This window comes from Phoca vitulina, unplaced genomic scaffold (genome assembly GCF_004348235.1).
Source record: "Phoca vitulina isolate PV1807 unplaced genomic scaffold, GSC_HSeal_1.0 scaffold100, whole genome shotgun sequence".
In the NCBI taxonomy this organism is placed as follows: domain Eukaryota; kingdom Metazoa; phylum Chordata; class Mammalia; order Carnivora; family Phocidae; genus Phoca; species Phoca vitulina.
The window spans coordinates 2,285,201-2,309,217 of record NW_022589803.1 but is presented as its reverse complement, the minus strand read 5'-3'; the positions used below and the strand labels follow the sequence as shown (position 1 = coordinate 2,309,217).

General features: G+C 48.6%; 1 protein-coding gene across 3 annotated transcripts; it reads left to right on the top strand.

The window, feature by feature from the left end:
• The first annotated feature begins 2 nt into the window (after positions 1 to 2).
• ZNF74 (zinc finger protein 74) lies at positions 3 to 16,317 on the top strand. Of its 3 annotated transcripts, XM_032397598.1 has the most exons (5): positions 4 to 594; positions 941 to 1,026; positions 10,836 to 10,962; positions 11,402 to 11,497; positions 12,426 to 16,317. In XM_032397598.1, exons 1-5 carry the CDS (start codon positions 561 to 563, stop codon positions 14,087 to 14,089), a joined length of 2,007 nt encoding a protein of 668 aa, XP_032253489.1. In that variant the 5' UTR covers positions 4 to 560; the 3' UTR covers positions 14,090 to 16,317. The 3 variants fall into 3 exon arrangements, with proteins under 3 accessions (XP_032253488.1, XP_032253489.1, XP_032253487.1); XM_032397597.1 differs by having other exon boundaries at positions 3 to 1,026; XM_032397596.1 differs by lacking the exons at positions 4 to 594; positions 941 to 1,026 and having other exon boundaries at positions 10,273 to 10,962.
• The last annotated feature ends 7,700 nt before the right edge of the window (positions 16,318 to 24,017 follow it).

The window sequence follows — 24,017 nt, the reverse complement described above, 5'->3', positions numbered from 1 at the left end:
ATGGAGTCCGCGCCAGCGCGACGCAAAGACTACCGGAAGTTGTAGTTCGCGCCCGTCCGCGCAGGCGCACTTTCCCGCAGCGGTCGCCGGGTTTCTCCTTTGTGGCAGTCGGTGGGCTTTTGTGGGAGGCCGGTCCTCTTGCTCGCACATCCTTCCGACCGTCGGTCGGTCTGTCCGTCCGCCGCGGGGCCTGTCTGCCGGACGCGTTCTGCGGCCCCTGGCTCCTGACGGCTGAGCCTGAGGCCGGCCCTGGTCCCGGCCCGCAGTGTCCCGGGCGGAGTGTGTGACGGGCTGCGTGGGGCGGGGGTGATGGGGCGTGAGCTCAGCCTGGGGTGTGGGGCGCTTGCTGAGCCTGCCTGACCCCGACCTTGGCGGTGGGGGGTCCGCAGGGGGCTTCGCGTGCGTGACCGTGCAGCGGGGACTGCGTGTGCGACCCCCCGGGGCCCCCCTGCAGGCTGTCCCTGAGCCCCAGGAGCAGGACCCGCGCCTCTGGGCCTGGCCTGGGGCCCAGGAGGCTGCAGAGCTGCCCACGCTTCCGGGGAACGCTGCCGAGGGGCGCCATGGAGACCCCTGCCCCGAAGCCTCAGGAGACAGGTACAGTTGGCTCTTCTAGTCAGTGGGTCTGTGGACTTGCGCTTGAGGAGACTGACACTCAGAGAGGTCAGGCTAGTTTCCCAGAAGCACCTAACAAAGTCAGGCCTCCTGCGTTCTTACCGTGCACACCCGTTTGTTTCCACTTCTCAGGCATGCTGAAGAGGAAGGGAATGGCAGTTTTTCCTTCAGATTGTGCCAGATATTGGGGCTCGCTCCCCACCTCACCTGCGGGGGACGGTTCCTGACTCCTCTGATCCCCATGCCAGGGGTGGAGTGGGCTTTAGCTCAGCCATGCACCTGGTAGCTATGGGAAGAACAGCCCCTTTGACTCATTTCTTCTCCCCAGCTCTGCCCTCTCAGGAGCCTGCTCTTACCCTCAAAAAGAATCCAGAGGATAAATTGGGTCAGGGTCTCCCGGAAGCCAGTTCCGAGGTGAGTGGTTGTCTTTTCTTCCTTCTGAACATCTCTTTCTTTATGAAAAGGGTTGGCATTTTTCCCCTGCCCAGGATTTTCAGTCATCCGAAGACACACACACACACACACACACACCCCAATCTGGGGGCCTGCTCTCCCTTCCTCAGGAAGCTCTGGGCATGGGAACAGCTCCAATTGAACAGAGTCCAGGTGTGCCCTTGAAATGAGTGCCCCTTGCAGCCTTGTTCAGCCCAATGGGTGGGTCGTTTGCCCAGGACCTGTTTGCGAAACACTATACCAGGAGCTGTGAGGAATGGTTTTAGTGGAACCCGAGCACGTAGATGACAGCTCACATGAGATCACTTCAGTCATCTCCACATGCAGGCCTAGGGGATGGTCCTCATCTGGGGGAGTTTTCTGGGATGGAATCAGGTAGGGGGGTGTAAAAGCACTGAAGGAAGGCTGCGTTGCAGCACCAGGGTAAGAGTGATGGTAGGGGGTGCATCCCTGTGTGCTTTTCCTCTGTGCGGGGACCCTGAAATGGGGCTGTCAAGGAAAAACCTGGAGTTTTAGAGGATCTGGGAGCTCAATAAGGAATTGGCCTTGGGGCCACTTCTGCAGCTAAGTAGGGCCCAAATCCCTCCTTTCACAGACTTTGGGTCTTGTTTCTCATTTTGTTCTACCACCTAAACCACCCCCATCCCTCACAGTATTTAAAAGGGTACAGCTGATAAGGAGAGTTTGCAGTAGTGAAAAAGTCTGGAGGGTTGAGGGTCCCTTTGACTCAGGATTTTGTGATTCTGTTAACCTCCCACTTGAAAGGGGTCTGATTACAGAAAAATAGAAATAACTATAAAACATTATGAGATGTGCCTAGCTTCTGTAATGTATTGGAATGGTCTGTCATTCTATAATAAACTCAAGAGACATGACAGTCAAATGTAGTACATGATCTTTGACAGGCCACAGGTCCAAAAAACTCAATCAAAGGCAGTTTGGGACAATTGAGGAAATTTGAAAATGGATTTATCTTAGATCATATGTTATCAGCATTGAATTTTTTGGGTGTGATGATCCCACTGTAATTGGACAAGAGAATATACTTAGGATATACAAGGTGAAGCCCATAGTGTGAGATGTCATGATGTCTGCAACTTACCTTCAAATGATTCAGCAAAAAGTACATGTGTGTCTGTGTGTGTGCTTGTAAGTGACTACCTCAAGGTGGTATCCTTCTTGTGCATAGGTGTTATTCCTAAAAGATCAGCTTCTTAGATCCTTGAGTAACTGGTCCTCCTCTCCTGAGTATTCTTCTTGCCTGGCAGTCCCACTCAGACTCACAGTCAAGTGTTTTGCTCTCCTGGGACATCCCACACAATCTGTTCTGATTTCCCCACTAGTTTCATTACCACACATCTGCATTTGACTCCCATACCTGCCCCCTGGAATTTGTTTCCTATCCTACAGAATGAAGATTCACAGGACATGGGCTTCTCCCAGTGGGAATAATCCCCAGACAGGCCTGTGCAAGACTCAGATCCTACTCTGCCCTTCCCAGTTGACACCCCCACACAGAAGCCATGTAGCCTCTGATAGTCCCCTTTCTCCAGCACCACATTCTGACATCTCTGGAGCTTTGTTTCTGCCCATGTTTTTCCTTTCCTCTGCCAACACCATGACCATTATGCTTCATTCCTGCATGCCTCAGTTATGGGCATGTTCTCAGCATGTGTCATCACACCCACCTTCTCATCTCCCTGAAATCCAGTGGGTTTTTTGCATCACATTTATTGAGGTGTAATTTATATACAGTAAAGTCCTCTGATTTTAAGTAGAGGATTTGATGAGTTTTGGCAAATGTGTACAGTTGTGTGACCAGCACCACAATCATAAACTAGAATGTTTCCATCACCCAAAAAGTTCCTTCATGCCCCTTTGCAGTCTGTCCTCTCCCCCTGCTCCTTGGCAACCACAGTTTTGCCTTTTTAAGAATTTCTTATGGAAATATATAGTATGTAGTTTTTGGTTTCTTTTTAAAAAGATTTTATTTTTAAGTAATCTCTACACCCAATGTGGGGCTCGAACCCACAACCCTGAGATCAAGAGTCACTTGCTCTACTATCTGAATCAGCTAGGTGCCCCACATAGTCTTTGGTTTCTAATTTCACTTAGCATAATGCTTTTGAGTTCATGTCTTTATGTGAATCAGTAGTTTGTTCCTTTTTATTGCTGAGTAATATACCATTTGTATTAGGTTACAAGGGCTGCCATAGCAATTTATTGTCTCAATTCTGGAAGTTCAAGATCAGGATGTCAGCAGGGTTGGTTTCTTCTGAGGCCTCTCTTCTTGGTTTGTGAAGGTACCTTCTCCCAGTGTCTTCACATGGTCTTTCTCTGTACATGTCTGGCTTCCAAATTTCCTTTTTTTTATAAGGACACCAGCCCTATTGGATGATGACTTACCATAATGACCTCATTTTACCTTAATTATCTCTTTAAAGACCCTATCTCCAAATATAGTCATTTTTCTGAGGTACTGCGGGCTAGGGCTTCAACATATGAATTTGGAGGGATCACAGCTCAGCACAAAACACCATTGGGTATGGGTATTTACAATTTGTTCATTAGGGGACATTAGGTTGTTTCCAAGTTTTGGCTATTATGAGTAAACCTGCTATAAATGTTTGAGTACAAATATAGACATGTGCTTTAATTTCTCTTGAATGAACATCTGAGTGGAATTGCTGAGTCAGATAGTAAATGTATATTTAATTATCAATTTTATCGGTTATTTCCAAGAGCCATCTTTTGGTTTCATTGATTTTCTCTATTGCTTTTCTATTCCTATTTCATTTATTTCAGATCCTTATTATTTCTTTCCTTTACTTATTTTGGTTTCTTAAAATTGAAACTCAGATATTGATCTGACACCTTTCTTCTTTTCTCATATAGCATCCAATGCTATAAATTTCCCTCTAAGCACTGCCTTAGCTACATCCCACAAGTTTTATATTGTATTTTCACTTTTATTCAGTTCAAAATAGTTCCAGTTTCTGTTGTGATTTCTTCTTCAACCATGTGTATTTAGGAATGTGTTGTTTAATTTCCAAATATTTGGAGGATCTTTTCCTAGATATCTTTCTATTATAGATTTCTTTTTTTTTTTTTTTAAGATTTTATTTATTTATTTGACAGAGGGAGACACAGCAAGAGAGTGAACACAAGCAGGGGGAGTGGGAGAGGGAGAAGCAGGCTTCCTGCGGAGCAGGGAGCCGGATGCGGGGCTTGATCCCAGGACCCTGGGATCATGACCTGAGCCAAAGGCAGACACTTAATGACTGAGCCATCCAGGTGCCCCTCTATTATAGATTTCCAATTTAATTCTGTTGTAGTTAGAGAAGGAACTTTGTATGATTTGAATTTTTTCAAATTTACTAATATTTATTTTATTGCCCAGGATGTGTTTTATCTTGGTAAATGTTCTGTATGCACTTGAAAAGAATGTGCCTTCTGCTTTTGTCAGCTAGAGTGTTCTGTGAATGTCAATTAAGTCCTTAAGTCGAATGATGTGTTAATCAATTGTTCTGTATCCTTACATATTTTTTACTTATGTGTTCTATCAATTACTGAGAGAGATTACTGTTGAAATTCCAAGTATAATAGTGGATTTGTCTGTTTTTCTTCAGTTCTATCAAGTTTTTGCTTTATGTATTTTGAAGCTCTGTTAGTAGGAACATGTATATTTAAGATTGTTGTGAGCTCTTAATGAATTGCTGTTGTGGTAATGACCATTACATAATCATGTAATGATTATTATATAACACCTCTCTTTGTCTCTGATGATGTCCTTTGCTTTGAAATCTGCTTTGTCTAATGTTAATATTGCCACTTCAGCTTTCTTTTGATTAGTATTTGCAGATTATATCTTTTCTCATTCTTCCCCTTTTAATCTACCTTTCTCTTTGTTTTTAAAGTGGGTTTCTATAGCTGATGTATGTATGGTTGGGTCTTAATTTTTAAATTCAATTTGACAATCTCTAATTTCCAACTGGAGTATTAAGACCATTCACATTTAATGTAATTATTGATATGGATGGATTTACATCTGCCATTTTGTTATTTGTGTTCTATATGTCTTGTGTTTCTTTTGTTTCTGTTTCTCCCTTAATGCATTCTTTTGAGGTAAACAAATACTGTTTTAGTATACTCTTTTTTTTTTTAATTTTTTTTTTAATATTTTTAAAATTTATTTATTTGACAGAGAGAGACAGTGAGAGAGGGAACACAAGCAGGCTCCCCGCAGAGAAGGGAGCCCGATGCAGGGCTCGATCCCAGGACCCTGGGATCACGACCCGAGCCGAAGGGCAGACGTTTAACGACTGAGCCACCCAGGCGCCCCTGTTTTAGTATACTCTTAATTTTTCTGATTTTATTAACTTGTTTTTTCCTTTTAGTTACTTTATTGGGTGCTGGAGTGAATTTTACTTTGTTGAGTGTTGGCTTTTTTTGGAATTCCTTAAATATTTCAGGAATTTGTTCTGGGATGCATTGAAATTACTTAGTATCAGTTGGATCATTTCAAAGCTTCTTCTTTAGGTTTTGTTCAGGTGGGGCCAGAGGGGGCGCCTGAGTGGCTCAGTTGGTTAAGTGTCTGCCTTTGCGGGTCAGGTCATGATCCCAGGGTCCTTGGATTGAGCCCCACATCGGGCTCCCTGCTCACAGGGAGCTTGCTTCTCCCTCTGCCTGCCACTCCCCCTGCTTGTGTTCTCTCTCTCTCTGTGTCAAATAAATATACTCTTTTTAAAAAAAAAAAAGTGGGGCCAGTGAAGTCTTTAGTCTTGGGCTAATTTTGTCAGACCACTGAAGCTGTCCTCTCCTGGGGACTTTACTCAGTGCCCGTATAGCAGGAGGACGTTCTACTCTGGCTGGTCAGAACATAAACCACTCCCAGCCTTGTGTGAGTTTTAATGATTGTTCTGCCTACTTCTTTCTGGTGTTTCTTTGTCTGGTTTGGGGGTGTTTCTTCCCAGGCACATGCCTGTTGGTCCTCAGTCGGTCTCAAGTGGATCCAGAGATCTGAGTCTGTGAAACTCCTTCTGCTCTGGCATGTTGCCCTGGAGATTTTAATCTCCTGGACTCCCTAAACTCTGTTCTTCTTCAACTTGGTGAGACCACAGGTTCTGTCTGGGTTCCACCTGCCCGCACTGCCGTCTGGAAACCTTCCAGGTAGGAAGATGGGGTGGTTGTAGGGCTCATTTTGTTTCCCTTCTCTCAGTGGTCTGTGTTCTGAGCTGCAGCTTGGCCAGTGTCTTGAAATCAATCATGGTTTTATACGTTTTGCCCAGTTTACTAGTTGTTTGAGGTAAGAGGGCAAATCTGGTCCTTGTTACTGTTTTGTGTCTGGAACAGGAAAGCCAATTTTGACCAGGCTGCTGCTTCAGTCCTCCAGCCCACACTCAGAAGCTGTTGTCCCTCTCTCCTGCCTTCCCTCTGTCCATCCTGCTGCAGAATACAAGCATCCTCACCCTGGAGTACCTGTCTTCCAACTCTGGCCAGAGCGGCACCTCCCACTCCTCCTCCTCTGACGCCAGAGCTCCGAGAACATGAAGTCTCAGGACGCACAGCTTGGCCACCTCAGCTCACTGTACTCCCAAAGCCCAACTCACCCCATTTCTGGGCCCTTAGCCTCTCTGCTGTGGTCTGCCCCTTCCTGTCACGATTCTGGATGTGGCACAGACTACTCTTTGTTCTCTTCTCATCGGGCTGGGGGCAGGGTCTCCAGCCTCCTGGTGTGCCCAGCCAGAGGGCTAGGAGACAGCCACGTGGGGACTCACAGATGCTGGGTCCTTTCCTTGGGACCCAAGACTGGCATACTTCTACCCCACTTCATTTTCTCCTCAACCACAGGAGGCCCCACTGCTCCCAGTCCTTTCCCTAGCTGGAGAAACTGAGGCTCGAGGAAACTAGGCGGCCGGACCAAAATGGTACAGCTAATCCCTGCTCTGCTTTGATTTTCCTTCTTCTTTGAAAATTTACAGAACTGGTATTTGCTGTGTAACAAAATTCCTCAGCAGAGTCTGTTACTAATCTCCTTTCCCCGCACCTACGGTCACATTTCCCAGAGGCATCCAGTGTCCTCAGTTTTGACATTTACTCTTCCACATCTCTCCCCTGGTTCACGTACGCAGATCCCAGAGCACACAGACACAGGGCTTCAGCGTGTCGTTTTAAAAATGGGATTGTACTGTGTACATTCCAGTGCTACCCTTTGTTCGAATTGGTGTATAATTCACATACCATAAAATCCACCGTTTGCAAGCGTACAATTCGGTGGTTTTGAGTGCGTTCACAGGGTAGTGCAACTGTTACCACAGTCCATTTCCTCAGCCCAGTAAGAACCCCTGTGCCCATCAGCAGTCACTCTAGCTCTCAGCAACTGCTAGTTTGTCTTTTTGTCTCTCTATATTTGCTTATTCTGGGCATTTCACATAAATGGGATCACACAGTATGTAGCCGCCTTCTTCTGGCCTCCTTCCCTTAGCATAACATACAGCGCCTATCTTTGGCTGGCTGCATTATTTTCCACGGCTGGCCTGTGTGCATGTACCCTAACTTAGCCAGCTGTCCTAATGCCTTGGTTGGTTGGTTTGGGGTAAGAACAGTGCCGCGATCCCCCGCCTTGCATTTGCTTCCTTATGTGCAGGCACTTTTGTTTCTGCCATGTGAGGACCCAAAGGGTATAACAATTCCCACTCCACCAAAAATGCTTCCTCGTGGCCGGGATACTAGGTTTTCATTGGTGCTACTCACTCTGATTAGGGAAAACACATGACCTTATTTTTGTTTCGATTTACATTTTCCTGACAAGAAATCATTAGTCTTCTCATAGTCCGTTGGAAATTTGCAGTTCTTCCTCCTTGAGTGGCTTTTTCTTATTTTTACGATTCTGAAACATTTAAACAGAATAAGCACAACCTTCTATGTACCTACTTTGCAAAATTAATGTCTAACTTTTGTCATATTGGTTCCAAATCATTTTAAAAAATGAAACATTGCAGGTAAAGGCAGGTGCATCCTCCCCCACATCTCCCTTCTCTCCTGCCCTCCTCAGTCTGTGATAGTTTCAGAGGACAGTGACTAACAGCAAACACCATAGGGCACCTGCCATCCACCAGCCCCTCAGATGAGCACTTCACACATAGTAGTAATTCACTGGATCCTCACAGTGATGCCATGACCCAGGGACTATTAGCAGACAAGGCAACTGAGGCACCCCCGACTCATAGAGCTAGTAAGGGCAAGAGTGGGGAGCCCACATGGGCCACTGAGCTCGGAGCCTGTGCCCTTATCCACCAGGCAGCAGACCTAGATGCATATCACGGTGGGCATAGTTCTCCTCAGCCTGCTTTTGGAACCACTGCCACACTCTTAATAGCTCCCCACAGGACAGGTTACTCTGCTGTGTTCGTTTCCACTGCTGCACTGTATCCTGTTGTGTATTCATCCCTACCAGTGGGCTGCAGCATGTTTCCAGTGTTTCCTTAGCCACTGTAGGCTGGATAGGAATCTCACAGTGGGCTTTCGGACACAGAGAACACACTCTCTCAGCTTTCCTAGAGATAGTAGAATAGGTTTCGCTTTCCAAAATGGATGTCCCCCTTACCCCTGTCCCAACGGTGTAAGACCATCCCATTTCCCCATGGACCAACCCACACTTGGTATTTCCAGGCTTTAAACATTTTGCCTCTCTGCTACATGTGAAATGGTATCTTTCTGTTTTCTCATTTCGGGATGTCTAGTGTGATTGAGTGTCTCTTCATGTGCTTCTTAATCATTTGCCAGTCTTCTGTGAATCGTCTGCTTATACTCTATGCCCATTTTCTTTTTTTCTTTTTTCTTAGCATTTTGTTAAGTGTTGCCTGCAGAAAACATAAACTTTTGGGGCACCTGGGTGGCTCAGTTGGTTAAGCGTCTGCCTTTGGCTCAGGTCATGATCCCAGGGTCCTGGGATCGAGCCCCGAGTCAGGCTCCCTGTTCAGCGGGCTCTCTGCTTCTCCCTGCCCCTCTGCCCACTCGTGCTCACTCTCTCAAATCAATAAAATCTTTAAAAAAGGAAAACGTAAACTTTAATAGAGCAAATGGAAATCTTCTCCTGGTTTCCGGGTTTGCTGTCATACCGGCCAGGGACTTAGGGAATTGTCTCCCAGAAGCCCCCACATTTAGATCCTTGCTGCACCTGGAGTTGCATTTTGTGTGTGGTATAAAGAGGGGCTTTATCTTTCCTCCTGTTTTATGTTGGTGTTTGTCTTAGCATGGGTTGCCATAACAAAATACCCTGACTTGGCAGCTTCAACTACAGAAATTGATTTCCTCACAGTTCCAGAGGCAGGAAGTCTGAGATCAGGGTGCCGGCAGGGTCTGGTTTGCTGCAGCTGTCTACCTGGCTCTCATGGTGCTCTCAGGTGGTCTGTCCTCAGAAGGCACGGGCTGGGGGTGGGGGGAGGATCTCTTTTGTCCTCTTCTTGGAGGCCACCAGGCTTGTCAGATCAGGGCCCACCTTTATGACCCCACGTAACCTCAGCTACCTCCTAAAGACCCTGTCTCCAAACACAATCACGTTGGAAGGGAGGGCTTCCACATAGGAATTTCAGGGGGACACAGTTTAGTCTGCAGCAACATTGAGAATTATCTAAAAGTATAAACCACTTTTAGAGCTAAAGGGCAAAGCTCTTGTGACCCCAAAGGATTTCCCCACTCTTCCTGACTGCCTGGTAGTCACAAGTCCTCTCAAGGCTTGACGTTCCGCACCCCCGTGCCTGACCATGGGTGCTGATGCAGACCCAGGGTTTCCAGAGAAACATGGTGACCCCTGGGAGCTTGGCCGCATGCCAGTCACTCCCAGCAAACAGGTAGGTGGGAGCCAGGCCTCCCCTGCTTAGTTTATTCTTCATTCTTATGTCTAATGTAATGCCCTGTCTACGATTTAAGCCAGGCTGCCATGGCACCCACATCTTTAAAGAGCGAACCACCCTTGCCACCTTAGGTCGGCACCCTGATGGGTTTTGAGAGCTTATTTGCTGGCAAGAGGGACCCAGGGTGGGATTGGAGCATGGAGAGCAAGAGGAACATTGGGGATGGTAGCCTGGAGGCTCCAGAGTGGGTGAGGAGCCCCGGGCAGCAGAAGAGCCTGGGGTTCTAGAACAGGAGTGCGTGCAAGTGTCAGTGACCAGGGCTGGGGAGGGTGGGCACAGGTCAGTACACGGGCCCAGGGAGGGCAGGGGAGCAGGGGTCCCATGGGAAGGTGTGGGACGCAGGCAGGAAGAACTGAGAGTGGCTCCCTTGCTCTCTTGCTGACAGAACTTGCTGATAAGTACAGAGTTTCCTTCCTTAGGGTGTGGTAATGGCTTCCTGTCCAGAGTAGGGTCCTTTTGCGATGGTGAGATTTGAATAGGGCTTCTGGGTTCTTTGTACTATTCTTTTAAGTTCTTAAGTTTGACATTCTTAACCCTGGGAAGCATAGCATCTTACCCAGAACTTACAGCAGCCTCCAGCCCACAGAGGCACCAGCACCCAGGCTGGCCGGGTAGCTTGGCCCTCCCAGTCTAGAAGGCCGGGTCCGCTTGGCGAGTCCCGGCCCCGGCGTGGTGTGTATGTTGGGGCTGTATGATAGATGGCCTATAGCACAACCTTCCATACACAGGAGAAGGTCACCAGAGGTTAACCCTTCATTCCTAAGGTCCTCAATCGACGTGTGGCTCCCTTGGAACCATGAACACAGTCCGAATCAGTCCCGTCCTGGGCAAATGAGAATGTGCATGTCATTCCAGGAATCAGTGACTTTCAAGGATGTGGCTGTGGACTTCACCCAGGAGGAGTGGGGCCAGCTAGACTCCCCTCAGAGGGCCTTGTACCGTGACGTGATGCTGGAGAACTACCAGAACCTTCTTTCCCTGGGTAAGACAGCTCCTCGAAGCCCAGTGTGCAGTCTGGCCATTCTGCCATGCCATAGGTATTACCAAGCCTCCCTCCGGTGCCGGCCCTGGTGCAGGCCCTGCAGGATGTGGGAGATGTGGCTGCTGCACTCACACTGGGGCTGGGCAGTGCATGTCACTGCCAGCATCCTTGCCTGAGGTGGGGCTGGTCCCGGGCTGGAGCCAGAAGAGAGGGAGAGGGTGGACAGGGGCCTGGGAGCCCAGCCTGCTCTGGAGCTTTCCGAGGGAGACAGGGCAGGGCCTCAGTACCTATGGGGTCCTCAGAGTGCACCCCTGAGTTTGGGTTCTGAGTGTAAGATCCCCCATCCCTGGGGATGGCACACACCTCGGGTGCTGGCCCGGACAGCCCCACCCTGGGGAGCCACACAGAACCACACACACCACTTCCTCCCTGCAAGCAGGACCCCCAGTCTGTAAGCCGGATGTGATCTCCCACCTGGAACGAGGCGAGGAGCCGTGGCAGATGCCCAGAGAAGTCCCTGGAGGGGCTTATTCAGGTGAGTGGGGGACACAGTGGAAGGATATGCAGACTCCTGCCTCACAGGACCACCCCCCACCCCGCCTCCTTGTGGTCCTGCTTCCCTTCCTTCCTTCAACACACACAGCACCAATGGCATGTGGAGAACCCTGCTGGAAATACAGCGGTGAGCAAAACAGGCAAAGACATCTGCCTTCAACTGGCAGGAGACAGAAATCATGTCTATATCTCTGGAAACATTTCACAAGTGGCACTTGTTGGATGGACAGGGGCGGGGAGTATGTGTGGACCTGGGGTCCAGGGCCTCCCTCACCGAGAAGAAGGCAGAGTCAGCCTGGGGGTGCAGAGAGGTGGGGATCACAGTTCGCAGAGGTGACTCAGAGGGGGACAGCCCTCCAGGGATGTGAAGCTGACAAGAGATAAATTTAGCTTTTAAAGAAATGTACATACATCTCAGGGCTAGAGCACACATTTACAGTTTGCAAGCGTTCTGAAGGAAAGACCGAAGAGAGGCGGTCTGGGGGCAGTCTCTTCCCTCCTGGCACCAGGGAGAATTTAAATATAATTAGCATTTCTGGACTTGTGTTTACCCCGTGTTCACGCCCAGCCCCGACCCAGTTCCAACACACAGCCGTCTCTCAGTTGATGTCTCAATAAGTCATGTCCAACTGCCAGACCCCATGAGCCCTGCTCCGTCCCTCACCCCCTGGCTCGATTTGGAGTTCCCCGGCTCCTCCTCCTCCCCGCCCCTTGTGGGCTTGCGGTCCATCTCACCCAAGATGCGAGATGCGTGCCCCTTGGCTTTGGCCCTCGGGCCTTCGGGCGCTCTGGCTGTTGGCGGGTCCTCTCTTCTCTGTGCTTATCGGAGCCCCTGTCCGACCTCAGTCTGGGCTCTAGTGGCAGGATTCTGCCTGCTTACGGAAGATTGCATTTCCCGTTTCTTATAGAAGGGGAGCCCGGGCCTGGGGTGAAGGACAGGTCGTGTCAACAGCAGGGCGTTTACAAGGAAGAGCCTTGCCAGGAGCCGATCACCGAGCCACTGGGGCGGTCCAGGGTCCAGAGCCCTGGTCCAGGCGTCAGGCAGGCCCGCGAGGGCCCCGCAGCTGCTCCCGTGCGGGGTGAGGCTGCGCTGCGGAGGTCAGCACCAGGCAGCAGTGGGGACGCTCCCCCAGAGGGGCGCTGGCACGGCCACAAGGCTTCGGAGAAGGATTTCCCCCCTGGGTGCACCCTCTTCACCCCCCAGACCATTCCTGCCCAAGGAGACCCTCCTGACGGGCCCACCGACAGCCTCCAGTCCGGCGAGGCGGCCCCCAGGCAGCGGAGCGCGGGCCCGGGGAGAGGCCCCGGCAAGTCCGGCGAGCGCGGCGAACACCCACCGGCGAGCCGGCAGCGGGGGGCGGCGGCCGGGGCCGGCCTCTTGGCGTGCGGCGAGTGTGGGAAGGCTTTCCGGCGGAGCTCGTCCCTGACCCTGCACCGGCGGTGGCACGCCCGGGAGAAAGCCTACAAATGCCACGAGTGCGGCAAGGCCTTCACCTGGAGCACCAACCTCATCGAGCACCAGCGCATCCACACCGGGGAGAAGCCGTTCTTCTGCGGCGAGTGCGGGAAGGCCTTCAGCTGCCACTCATCGCTGAATGTGCACCACCGGATCCACACGGGCGAGCGGCCCTACAAGTGCAGCGCCTGCGAGAAGGCCTTCAGCTGCAGCTCGCTGCTCAACATGCACCTGCGCGTGCACACGGGCGAGAAGCCGTACCAGTGCAGCGCGTGCGGCAAGGCCTTCAACCAGAGGACGCACCTGACGCGCCACCAGCGCATCCACACCGGCGAGAAGCCCTACCAGTGCGGCGCGTGCGGCAAGGCCTTCACCTGCCACTCGTCCCTGACCGTGCACGAGAAGATCCACAACGGGGACAAGCCGTTCAAGTGCGGCGAGTGCGGCAAGGCCTTCAGCAGCCGCTCGCGCCTCACGCTGCACCAGCGCATCCACACGGGCGAGAAGCCGTTCAAGTGTGGCGAGTGCGGCAAGGCCTTCAGCTGCCACTCCTACCTCGTCGTGCACCAGCGCATCCACAGCGGCGAGAAGCCGTTCAAGTGCAACGAGTGCGGCAAGGCCTTCAGCTCCCACTCCTACCTCATCGTGCACCAGCGCATCCACACCGGGGAGAAGCCCTTTGACTGCAGCCGCTGCTGGAAGGCTTTCAGCTGCCACTCGTCCCTCATCGTGCACCAGCGCATCCACACTGGGGAGAAGCCCTACAAATGTGGCGAGTGCGGCAAGGCCTTCAGCCAGAATCACTGTCTCATCAAACATCAGAAGATCCACGCTGGGGAGAAGTCATTCAGATGTAACGAGTGTGGGGAAATGTTCGGCTGGAGCGCCCACCTCATGGAACACCAGAGAAGACACAGTGAGGAGAAACCCTTTGCCATCCAGTTCAACGAGCACCTGCTGAGCACCTACTACGTGCCGGGAGGCCTGCTAGGCGCGGGGGGCGCGGGCGTGAGCGGCGTGGATCCGATTGATGCCCTGGACGTGGCAAAGCTCCTGTGTGCAGTGCAGCCCTCAGCCGGCAGGACTTCACCGCTGGGCAGCGAGCCTGGAAATTAGTGCGATGTGCTGCCCTCAGCCTCGCTCCTTCCCTAGAAAGCACAGCAGCTCAGATATGCACAGCCTGCCCGTGCCTCCACAGTAGAGACTGGCCCTGCCGCCTGTGCCCATGTCCCACGCGCTGGGACAACTCTCTCAGAGGTCATCGCCACCCCAGCGAGCATTCCACTGTAGGAGAGAAGAGCCGAGGGCCATCTGAGGATGTCCCGTCGTCCTGCTTTCCTTAATGAGCTTGCAAGACACTGACACGGAGAATAGGTCTTTCCTGCAGACAGAAAGAAGGTATATTGATCATTGTGTCCTCGGACAGGCTCCTGGCATGATCTCGATCAGGAATTTCCTTTGTACACGGTTATGTTTAGAATGATAATGATGATAATAAAAACAAACAGAAGAGTTATGAACAGTATTCCAAGTGAACGTTAGTATATTTCAGGAGGGGAGAATGATCTTGAATGGTGAGTGTTTAGGAAAAGGCAGATTTCCTGGACTCACCTCACTGAAGCAGCTCTACCGCAGAGTCATCTGGTAGTGACAGCACCTCTGCCTCGGGAGCATGGCCCGGCTTCGGTGCCGCCGGGTCCTGACATGCCAGCATCGGGCCTGGCCATCTAGTCCCCACTGGGAAATGGCAAGCACACAGGTGGGTGCTCGGCGTCCATCCAGGGTCTGGTGTTGGGATAGATGTGTCTAGAAGCGCGCCTTCACCCTGCAGGGCCTCCCTCTGCTCCAGTGAGCTCAGCTCACCGGCTCAGCCCTGTGGGAGGAGCCCCTCCATGGAGCCTGTCCCGTGTTCTCTGCAGCGGTGGGCAGGTTTCATCTGGAATTAATGTTCGTTCTGCTCAGTCCTAAGCAAGTCTAAGCTGCTTTCTCAGTGATAATACTTTACATTTATATAGAGAGCTATAGTTTATGAAATGCTTTTTAGTATACTTTTTAAATTATGGCAGCAAAATAACTACATTTCGGGAAATGTGGAAGTAAGGAAAAAGACCCCCATAATTCCTAATAAACTGCATTTCGCACTTTGATACATTACCTTCTGCTTGTTTCAAAATGGATTTTTACATTACTGCAAATATAGTGTATATATCATTTTAATCTTTTTTTTCCACCTAGCTGCATAGCAGAATTTTTCCCCACGTAACTGAACTGTCTGGAGTTACAATTCTCAGTGGAGGACATCCATTAGATGTTCTTTTGTTGGATGTTGAGGTTATTTCCATGTTTTCACTATTATAGATCATTTCACTGTTATAACCCATTCTTCATAGAGCATCTTTTTGCATTATACTTCTTTAGCGTTTTCTTAGATTTCTAAAAGTGAAAATTTTGAGATAAAGGAAATGAACAACCTCAGGAATCATTTTTGTATGGTTTTGATGGTGTGTAAAGTCACACCATTTCATTAGGAAGAAATCGTCAGCAATAGTGGTCAGGTAGGAACGTCCCCCGCATGGCATCTCCCAGAGACGGGGGCCTCCCTGCTCAAAGCTGGGTGTCCAGACAGTCTTTGTTCAGGGCACGGTGACCACACAGCGATGCTTCTGGGCACCTGCCACCCCACTGCATTCCTCCAGAGTGTGCAAGCCGGCCTCCCATAACACGGTCCCCGGGGTCTCATCGTGGCAGTCACAGTTGCTTATCTGACAAGTAGGAAAAGTCCTATTGTACAGCTGCATTTGTAAAAGACAAATACAGTCTGGGCTTAGTTCATCATTATCACACTCATTTTTCTCCTTACTTCAAAAGAACTTAAAATGAAAACATCTCTGTGGGGCCCTGGACACAGTGGCTGCTGTCGGCCCTGCAGTGAGTACTTCTAGGTACTCAGCTGAGTGGCACCTTATTATCACCGTACTTTGCACCTTCAATAACTAATGAGGTTGGATATTGAACATGCTTTGATTCTTGGTCTTTTATCTTGAAAATAATTTGAATATACCCTTCCCCCTCTTTTCATTGGAGACTTGATGTCTTTCTTTCATTTACATATAAACTTTTTTTTTCCCTGCTTACACAAGCAATATGTATGTGCTGAAGAAATTTGGAAAAATATTCAGGAAATTGTAAGAATGAAAGTACTCCTCAGTATTAGTTCATAGGCCACCGCCAGAGGTGCATTTACTTCTGGTTCTTTTCTGTGCACAAAGAATATGCCTTTGCTTTTTTTTTTAAAGATTTTATTTATTTATTTGAGAGAGAGAGAATGAGAGAGAGCGAGTACATGAGAGGGGGGAGGGTCAGAGGGAGAAGCAGACTCCCTGCCGAGCAGGGAGCCCGATGTGGGACTCGATCCAGGGACTCCAGGATCATGACCTGAGCCGAAGGCAGTCGCTTAACCAACTGAGCCACCCAGGCGCCCCATGCCTTTGCTTTTAAGGCAAAACTAGATTCATTCTCTGCATGTTATTTTTATCTTTTTCCATGTAACGTTTTATGGTGAGCATTTTCCACATTACAAAATATTTTTCAGAAACATTATTGATGGCTGTATCTTTCTCTGTCTTCTCATTGTATCAGGATTGGTCTGTTCCTTTATTGTTGAACATCATTATCTGTACCTATAAATAATTCTGGAACATAAACGCCATTTTGCCCTTTGATCACTTCCTCAGAATGAATTCTGAGAAGTGGAGTTCATGGGCAGAGTTCACAAACATTGCAAAGCTGTTTCTAGGTCGAACCCAGCACGACATTCTTAATTCTCCCACGTGGGCCCCAAGAGCATCCCTTTCCCTGCAGCCTTGCACATACTTGGCTTCATCTCCACTTTTTGTATTTACCATTTTGATACATCAAGAGTGTTAACTGGTTCATGTTTTTTGACCTTTTTCTTCTCTTTGTATGAATTGTCTATTCCATTCTTTGTTCTTATACACACACACACACACACACACACACATAGCACCTTGGCACATACATTTTTATCTTTGTTACCACATTTTTAATGTACAGAGATGTTCAAATTCTGTGCAATTGAGTCTTTTTGGTCTTTTTCTTTATATTTTTCCTTGGCCCTTAGAAAGCCCCTTCTTTAAATCCTTTTTTGGTTCCATATTTTGCATTTAACTCTTACATCCATCTGTTTGGGATGCAGGTCCCTGCATCATTCTAGAATGGCATTCTTCACTGTTCCTTAGACCTCTCTTTTCTGTTTGTAGCTTCATAATTCACTTTATATGTAGTAGGACTGACCAGGACAGTATTTTCAGTAGGCTTTTTAAAGGGTTTTTTAAAAATCTGTTCTTCCAGATAACCCAGGATTCTTTTTCTCAGAGCTCAACCTCTTCTTGCCCCTGCACACCTCATTGGGATTTTGATTAGAATTAACTAGTGTGTGAAGAATTCCAACAGTTCTATATAACATTCAATCAAAGCACCAGTCATTCAAATCTGCCTCTAACCATCAGAAAAGCCGTATAGTTTTCTCTTCGTAGGTGTTCTTACATATATGTTCAATACATATGTTTATTCTTGAGTTCATTCTAATTTTGTGGGTTTTCTAAGTCGAGTCTTTCTGTTTTATGTAGGACAACTATTGATTGTATATATCTTTTTGTATATTTATTTTATATCTAGCAACTTCATTGAATTATTCTAGGTCTCTAACAATTTACTATTTTATTGCACTTTCTAGGTAATCTGTCATATAACCTGGAAATAAAAAGCTTGCCTCTCCTTTTCATATAGATAGCCTTTTGTTTTGTTTCTTTTTAAAACCCAGGTTGGCTAGCGCTTCCAGAACAGCACTCAGTGTTGGTGGCAGTGGTCATCTGTGGCAGATTCTATTTGGGGTAGGGGACCAACGTGTGTCACCTCAAAACACTTTGACCTCTAAAGACCCTGTTACAGCCGGGGTGACCACATGGCCCAGTTCTGAACAACAAGGCTCAGGTGGAAATCTGCTAAGATTTGGGGAAAGTCTTTGCTTTGTATTCCTCCCCCTCCCCTTCTTCCTGCCTAGAACTTGGATGCAATGCCTGGAGGTATAGTAGCCATCTTGTAACCATGAGATAACTGAGGACAAAAGTCACATGTAGTGAAATGGAAAAATAGAAGGATCCTAGACCTTGGAAGAAATTTTTGAGCAGCTATTTCAGCCACCAACATTCAACTTTCTGAGTTCTTGTGCATAAGAAAATAAACAACTTAAGTCCATTTGTCATTCCTCACAGTTATTTCATTCCTCACTGGCACAGCATCTGGACCTTTATCTTGACTTGAAGGGAGACAGATCTGCTCTTTCACCATTAGGTGAAATGCCAACTGTTGGCCATGACTGCTTGTTTATCACATTAATGAACTATCTTTATAGACCTGATTTGCTAAGACTTAAAAAGTCAGGACTGGATGCTGATTTTTACCAAACACCTTCTTGGCATACCTCAAAAATGATTCTATGGGTTTCCTACCTTGTTATGAAGATATAATTGGATTTATAAAAAGATTTTTTTAACATTCTATCTTCTCTGCATTACTAAAATAAACCCCATTCACCAGGGGTGCATTTACATTTACTACACATGAACTCACTTCTCTAGGGCTTTGGGTGCAACAAGCAGAATTGTTCAACAGGGAACCCAAGATTTCATTCAGGTTTTGCCTGGCAGTGAACAACCTGGGATGGGAATTTCTCCTGCACTCAGCAGGAAGCGTTGCCCCAAATTCAGCTCCTCTCAGCGGCTAGACACCACTGCTAGGATCGTTCTCCTGCTTGCTCAAAAAAAAGGTGAAATGGAGGTGGGATTCCTCCCCGAGAACATGGCATGGTGGCTGGGATGGAACCCATAGAAGATCCCAATTTACAGGATGTCTGCAAGGAGATGCACCAGATGCTACCGATTTCTAGATGATGAGTTAGGACTGACTTAATGTGAATTGTTAAAACAACAGATACTTATTTTGTACATAGAGCAAAATATAGGGTCCATAGCTCTTCCTATAGCTCTTCTCCAGAATGACACTGTTGTTCCTATCCTGACCAAAGCTGTGATGTGACCGACAGGAGGGAGCCCAGGAGCACACACCTGGTCCCAGCCAAGCCCACCCCCTCCACCCCGGGGGCTGGCAGCAAGCCTCGCTCCTTGCCAGTCTGCCTCCAGGGAGGCGGTACCAGTGGGAGCCACAGGCAGAGACCGCCAGCTAAGAATGAGGGCAGTGGGACAAAAGAGAGTCGGCCTTTGCGCCACCAGGGCACCAGAGGTCCAAGAGACTGTGCTAGTCAGGATGGGGGCCGCGGAAGGTGACGCGAGACCCCAGGTAGGGTTGTGGTTCAGGTTGCATTTGGGGGTTTGGGAATAGGGTGAGGGTTAGGGCTGGGGTGGGAGTTGGGGTTAGAATTAGGGTGGGCTATTTTTCATGCCATGCATACCTTTTAGAGCAAGGAAAAGGATGCCTTGCTCATGCCTATGAGTGCTGGGGCCAACTGAAATTGTACAGCTGTGTCCATACGAGTCCCACGAGCCCATAATTACTCATTCGAGGACCACAGATTTGCAGGCCAATCGGCCCGTCTCAGCAGAAGTTAGAGTTAATTCCAAGCCAGTATCATTTAGGCACAAAAGCCAACTGGCACCCTTTTCATACTCTAATTGTGTAAATCCTTTCAGTAAAATTTTGAATTTCCAATTGAGTCAGGTCGGAGATGTCTGTTTCCATTTCAGTTTCCTCCCCTTATGAGATCATTTTGGGGGTGGTTCTGGGGTGTTCTCAGGGGAGTCCTCTCCCCTGCCCCTGGTAGGGTACATCTTTCTGCAGGGAGTCTAATCAACAGCACCACTCTCAGCGTGCACCCAGTGGCGATTATCACTTCGTTGGCTTTATTGGCCCCGGGGTGAATCTGGGAGCAGAGAAGCCCTTTAGCATGTTTATCTGCAGCTGTACCGCAGAGGACTCATGGTCACTGTGGGTCCATTTGCAATGATCCCCACTGAGTTATGGTGAGTTGTGTCAGGGTCCCCAGGACCCCCTCAGGCTTGATGATCAAAAGAAGGACTCACGAGGCTCGGAAAGAGTTGCGGTTGATTACCGTGGAAGGATACAGATTCAAATGTGCAAAGGAAAAATGCACATGGGGGCAACAGCCAGGAGAGGCCAGGGGCGCACCCCCTGGTGTCCCCCTGCAGTGGAATTGCACGGGACCATGCTCATCTCCCAGCAACATGTGACCACATGGGCAAAGGCTGCTGACTAGGAAAGCACAGCAAGCCTTAGCGGCCAGGGGCACACAGCACCCACGGGACTGACTCCAGCTCCTACCTTCCCCTCCCACTCCAGAGCAAAAGCACACGTTCACAATAAATTGCATTCTTGGGATAAACTTCTCTGGTCAAACTGGGACACAGAGCCCAAGGCCTCAGGCATACATGAACGCTCTGACCCGCAGAACAATCTAAGGGCTCAGAGATGATCTGAAGGAAGGCTTTTCTTTGGGATGTGCAGGTTTGAGCGACCCAGGCCTGCTGAGTCAATGCTTTCCTGCCCAGGTGTCCTCCAGCCCTTTAGGAGGGCTCAGGGGAAAACGTGTGGGGCCATTTTCCCTAAGGGTTTGTGCCATGGAATGCCTTGCACATTTTCACCTATTGTGCTAAGAATCAGGATCTCCATACAGTAGATGCAAAGGCATTTTGGCCTCGAAGCATCGCAATGAGCCATCTGCTCTTAAGACTGTGGCCCCTAGCACATCATCTGGTGACTGCTTGTCCCCACAGTGCCCTCCCAATGGTCCCATATGACCCAGGGTATCAGCACCTTGTAGAACAAGCGTCTGCCTGCTTGAGACACACCCAACGCTCACAGAGTAAGAGACCTTCCCCTGACCCTTTATACTAGAGGAGAAACCTAGGGGCTCAATCCCACGACCCTGAGATCATGACATAAAATCTTTTAAAAATAAAATAAATAAATTCTATTATTTATTTATTTTAAAGATTTTATTTATTTATTTGACAGAGAGACACAGCGAGAGTGGGAACACAAGCAGGGGGAGTGGGAGAGGGAGAAGCAGGCTTCCTGCCGAGCAGGGAGCCCGATGCGGGGCTCGATCCCAGGACCCTGGGATCATGACTTGAGCTGAAGGCAGATGCCCAACCAATTGAGCCACCAAGGGGCCCCTAAATTCTATTTTTTAAAAAACTTGACCTGAATGTTTTACCCTGGGGCCTTTCTAAAGGGCCCGATGACACCATAACCCAATGGAGATCATTGTAAAATGGACCAACATTTAGTAATTGTGCTAAAGGGCATCTCAGCTCCCAGGTTAGGCCTGGGCCCTTAAAGTCAACAGGGTAGTCATCACCGTTGGTGGAGGGGGTGCCCTAATACTGACAATATGGACTGGAAGAGGCAGCCCACAACCATGAGCACATCCTAAGGGAACTATAGAAGCTACAGGATATCTCTGAAGTATATCCTAAGACCACACACACTCTCTGCAAGGGGAGAAGTTTTGCCAGCAGGCTGGGTCCGAGGACCCACAGGGGGACCCTCAGGACCAGCCGAGAGGGTCCTTGGCTTCATGCAGGACGGAAATCAAACACAAGCCAGCAGGAGGTGAGAGCTGAATTTATTGACGATAAAGAGAGAGCAGATAGAGACAGAGCATCTGGGAGACTAGGGAAGGAAAGAAGCATGAGCCTCGTCTTTGTTTGGGGTTTGGGGTCTGGGGCCTTCTTATTGAGGATCATGGTCTGATGCGTGAGTCTTCTCAGGCATCCAGGAACTGATTAGAAAAAAGACAAGGGCCCAGGTGCTATTCCTCGGATCAGGGGGGTCCTGGCGACGAGATGTCAAGCACCGGTGATCTGGAATGCACATATGATGGCTTTGCCTGGTCATTCTCACCTGGTCCCATTCTTAGATGTTATCTGTTCTAGAGAAATCATTAACACCTCGTCCCTTACAAGGACGTACACTATTTGCATTCTGAGGCCTGTGTGAAGTGCGGTTGCAGGTCCCAGCAAGAGTAGAAGCAGGAATTAGGAGCAAAAAGCAGATTTTTGTGGAGTCCTTCAGTTTCCCCATCACAGAAGGAGAAACTGAAACAGAGGTCTGTGATTTGGTTCCATCCAATTTTCAACATTTAATGAACAATTTTGGATTTAGGCCAGGAAAAAGGGCACTGCCTGGCTTCTGCACCTGCATTATACTGGCTCTGAATTAACTTTAACTGCTGCCAAGATGCCCTGATTGGCCAGTAAATCTCATCACCCCCCACAAACTAGTAATTTGTTATATGGGATCCACTAGACTCACAGAAATGGACACATCCTGCCCACCCTTCCCAGCATTCATGGCCATGACCTTGGCACTTCCCTTGCTTCATCAAATGAGTGTGGCCTGGAAACTGGTCCGCCCTATTGCCACAGACATTGATGTGTGTGTCCTCACCTTGTGGGTACTTTGGTGGGGGGGATGCCAATTATTGAAGCAACCTAGCATAGTTCATTGGGTACATGATTTTACTGAACACTCCAAGGACTGGGAGCCCTAGTGTGTCTGTGTGTGATTGAAAAATGCCCCAGGACTTTGTCTTCTCATCCCATGGCACCAAACCCTTCAACCAAGGAAAGACCCCATTTCAGAATGTCCATGCCTGCCCCCCACCACACCTGGTATTGGCAAATTTCCAACATAGGCTTCCCCAATAATCAGATTTCAGGCAAGACTCCAGGATGGGGTGCCTGGCTGGCTCGGTCAGTGGAGCATACGATTGATCTCAGAGTTGTGAGTTCGAGCCCCATGTTGGGTGTAGAGCTCACTTAAAAAAAAATCTTTGGAACACCTGGGTGTCTCAGTCAATTAAGCATCCAACTTTTTTTTTTTTCAATATATTTTTTAATTTTTTATTGTTATGTTAATCCCCATACATTACATCATTAGTTTTAGATATAGTGTTCCATGATTCATTGTTTGTGCATAACACGCAGTGGTCCATGCAGAACATGCCCTCCTCAATACCCATCACCAGGCTAACCCATCCTCCCACCCCCCTCCCCTCTAGAACCCTCAGTTTGTTTTTCAGAGTCCATCGTCTCTCATGGTTCGTCTACCCCTCCGATTTCCCCCCCTTCATTCTTCCCCTCCTGCTACATTCTTCTCCTTTTTTTTTTTTCTTTCTTAACATATATTGCATTATTTGTTTCTGAGGTACAGATCTGAGATTCAACAGTCTTGCACAATTCACAGCGCTTACCAGAGCACATACCCTCCCCAGTGTCCATCACCCAGTCACCCCATCCCTCCCACCCCACCCCCCACTCCAGCAACCCTCAGTTTGTTTCCTGAGATTAAGAATTCCTCATATCAGTGAGGTCATATGATACATGTCTTTCTCTGTTTGACTTATTTCGCTCAGCATAATACCCTCCAGTTCCATCCACGTCGTTGCAAATGGCAAGATCTCATTCCTTTTGATGGCTGCATAATATTCCATTGTATATATATACCACATCTTCTTTATCCATTCATCTGTTGATGGACATCTTGGCTCTTTCCACAGTTTGGCTATTGTGGACATTGCTGCTATAAAGGGTGCACGTACCCTTTCGGGTCCCTACTTTTGTATCTTTGGGGTAAATACCCAGTAGTGCAATTGCCGGATCACATGGTAGCTCTATTTTCAACTTTTTGAGGAACCTCCATACTGTTTGCCAGAGTGGCTGCACCAGCTTGCATTCCCACCAACAGTGTAGGAGGGTTCCCCTTTCTCCGCATCCCCGCCAACATCTGTCATTTCCTGACTTGTTAATTTTAGCCATTCTGACTGGTGTGAGGTGGTATCTCATTGAGGTTTTGATTTGGATTTCCCTGATGCCGAGCGATATTGAGCACTTTTTCATGTGTCTGTTGGCCATTTGGATGTCTTCTTTGGAAAAATGTCTGTTCATGTCTTCTGCCCATTTCTTGATTGGATTCTTTGTTCTTT

Excerpts from the sequence above, each read along its gene's own strand:
- ZNF74 (XM_032397596.1), top strand. The coding sequence starts at position 10,659 with ATGTTGGGGCTGTATGATAGATGGCCTATAGCACAACCTTCCATACAC. Across the intron at positions 10,963-11,401 it reads CCAGAACCTTCTTTCCCTGG|GACCCCCAGTCTGTAAGCCG; the intron begins GTAAGACAGCTC and ends CCCTGCAAGCAG. Across the intron at positions 11,498-12,425 it reads CCCTGGAGGGGCTTATTCAG|AAGGGGAGCCCGGGCCTGGG; the intron begins GTGAGTGGGGGA and ends CGTTTCTTATAG.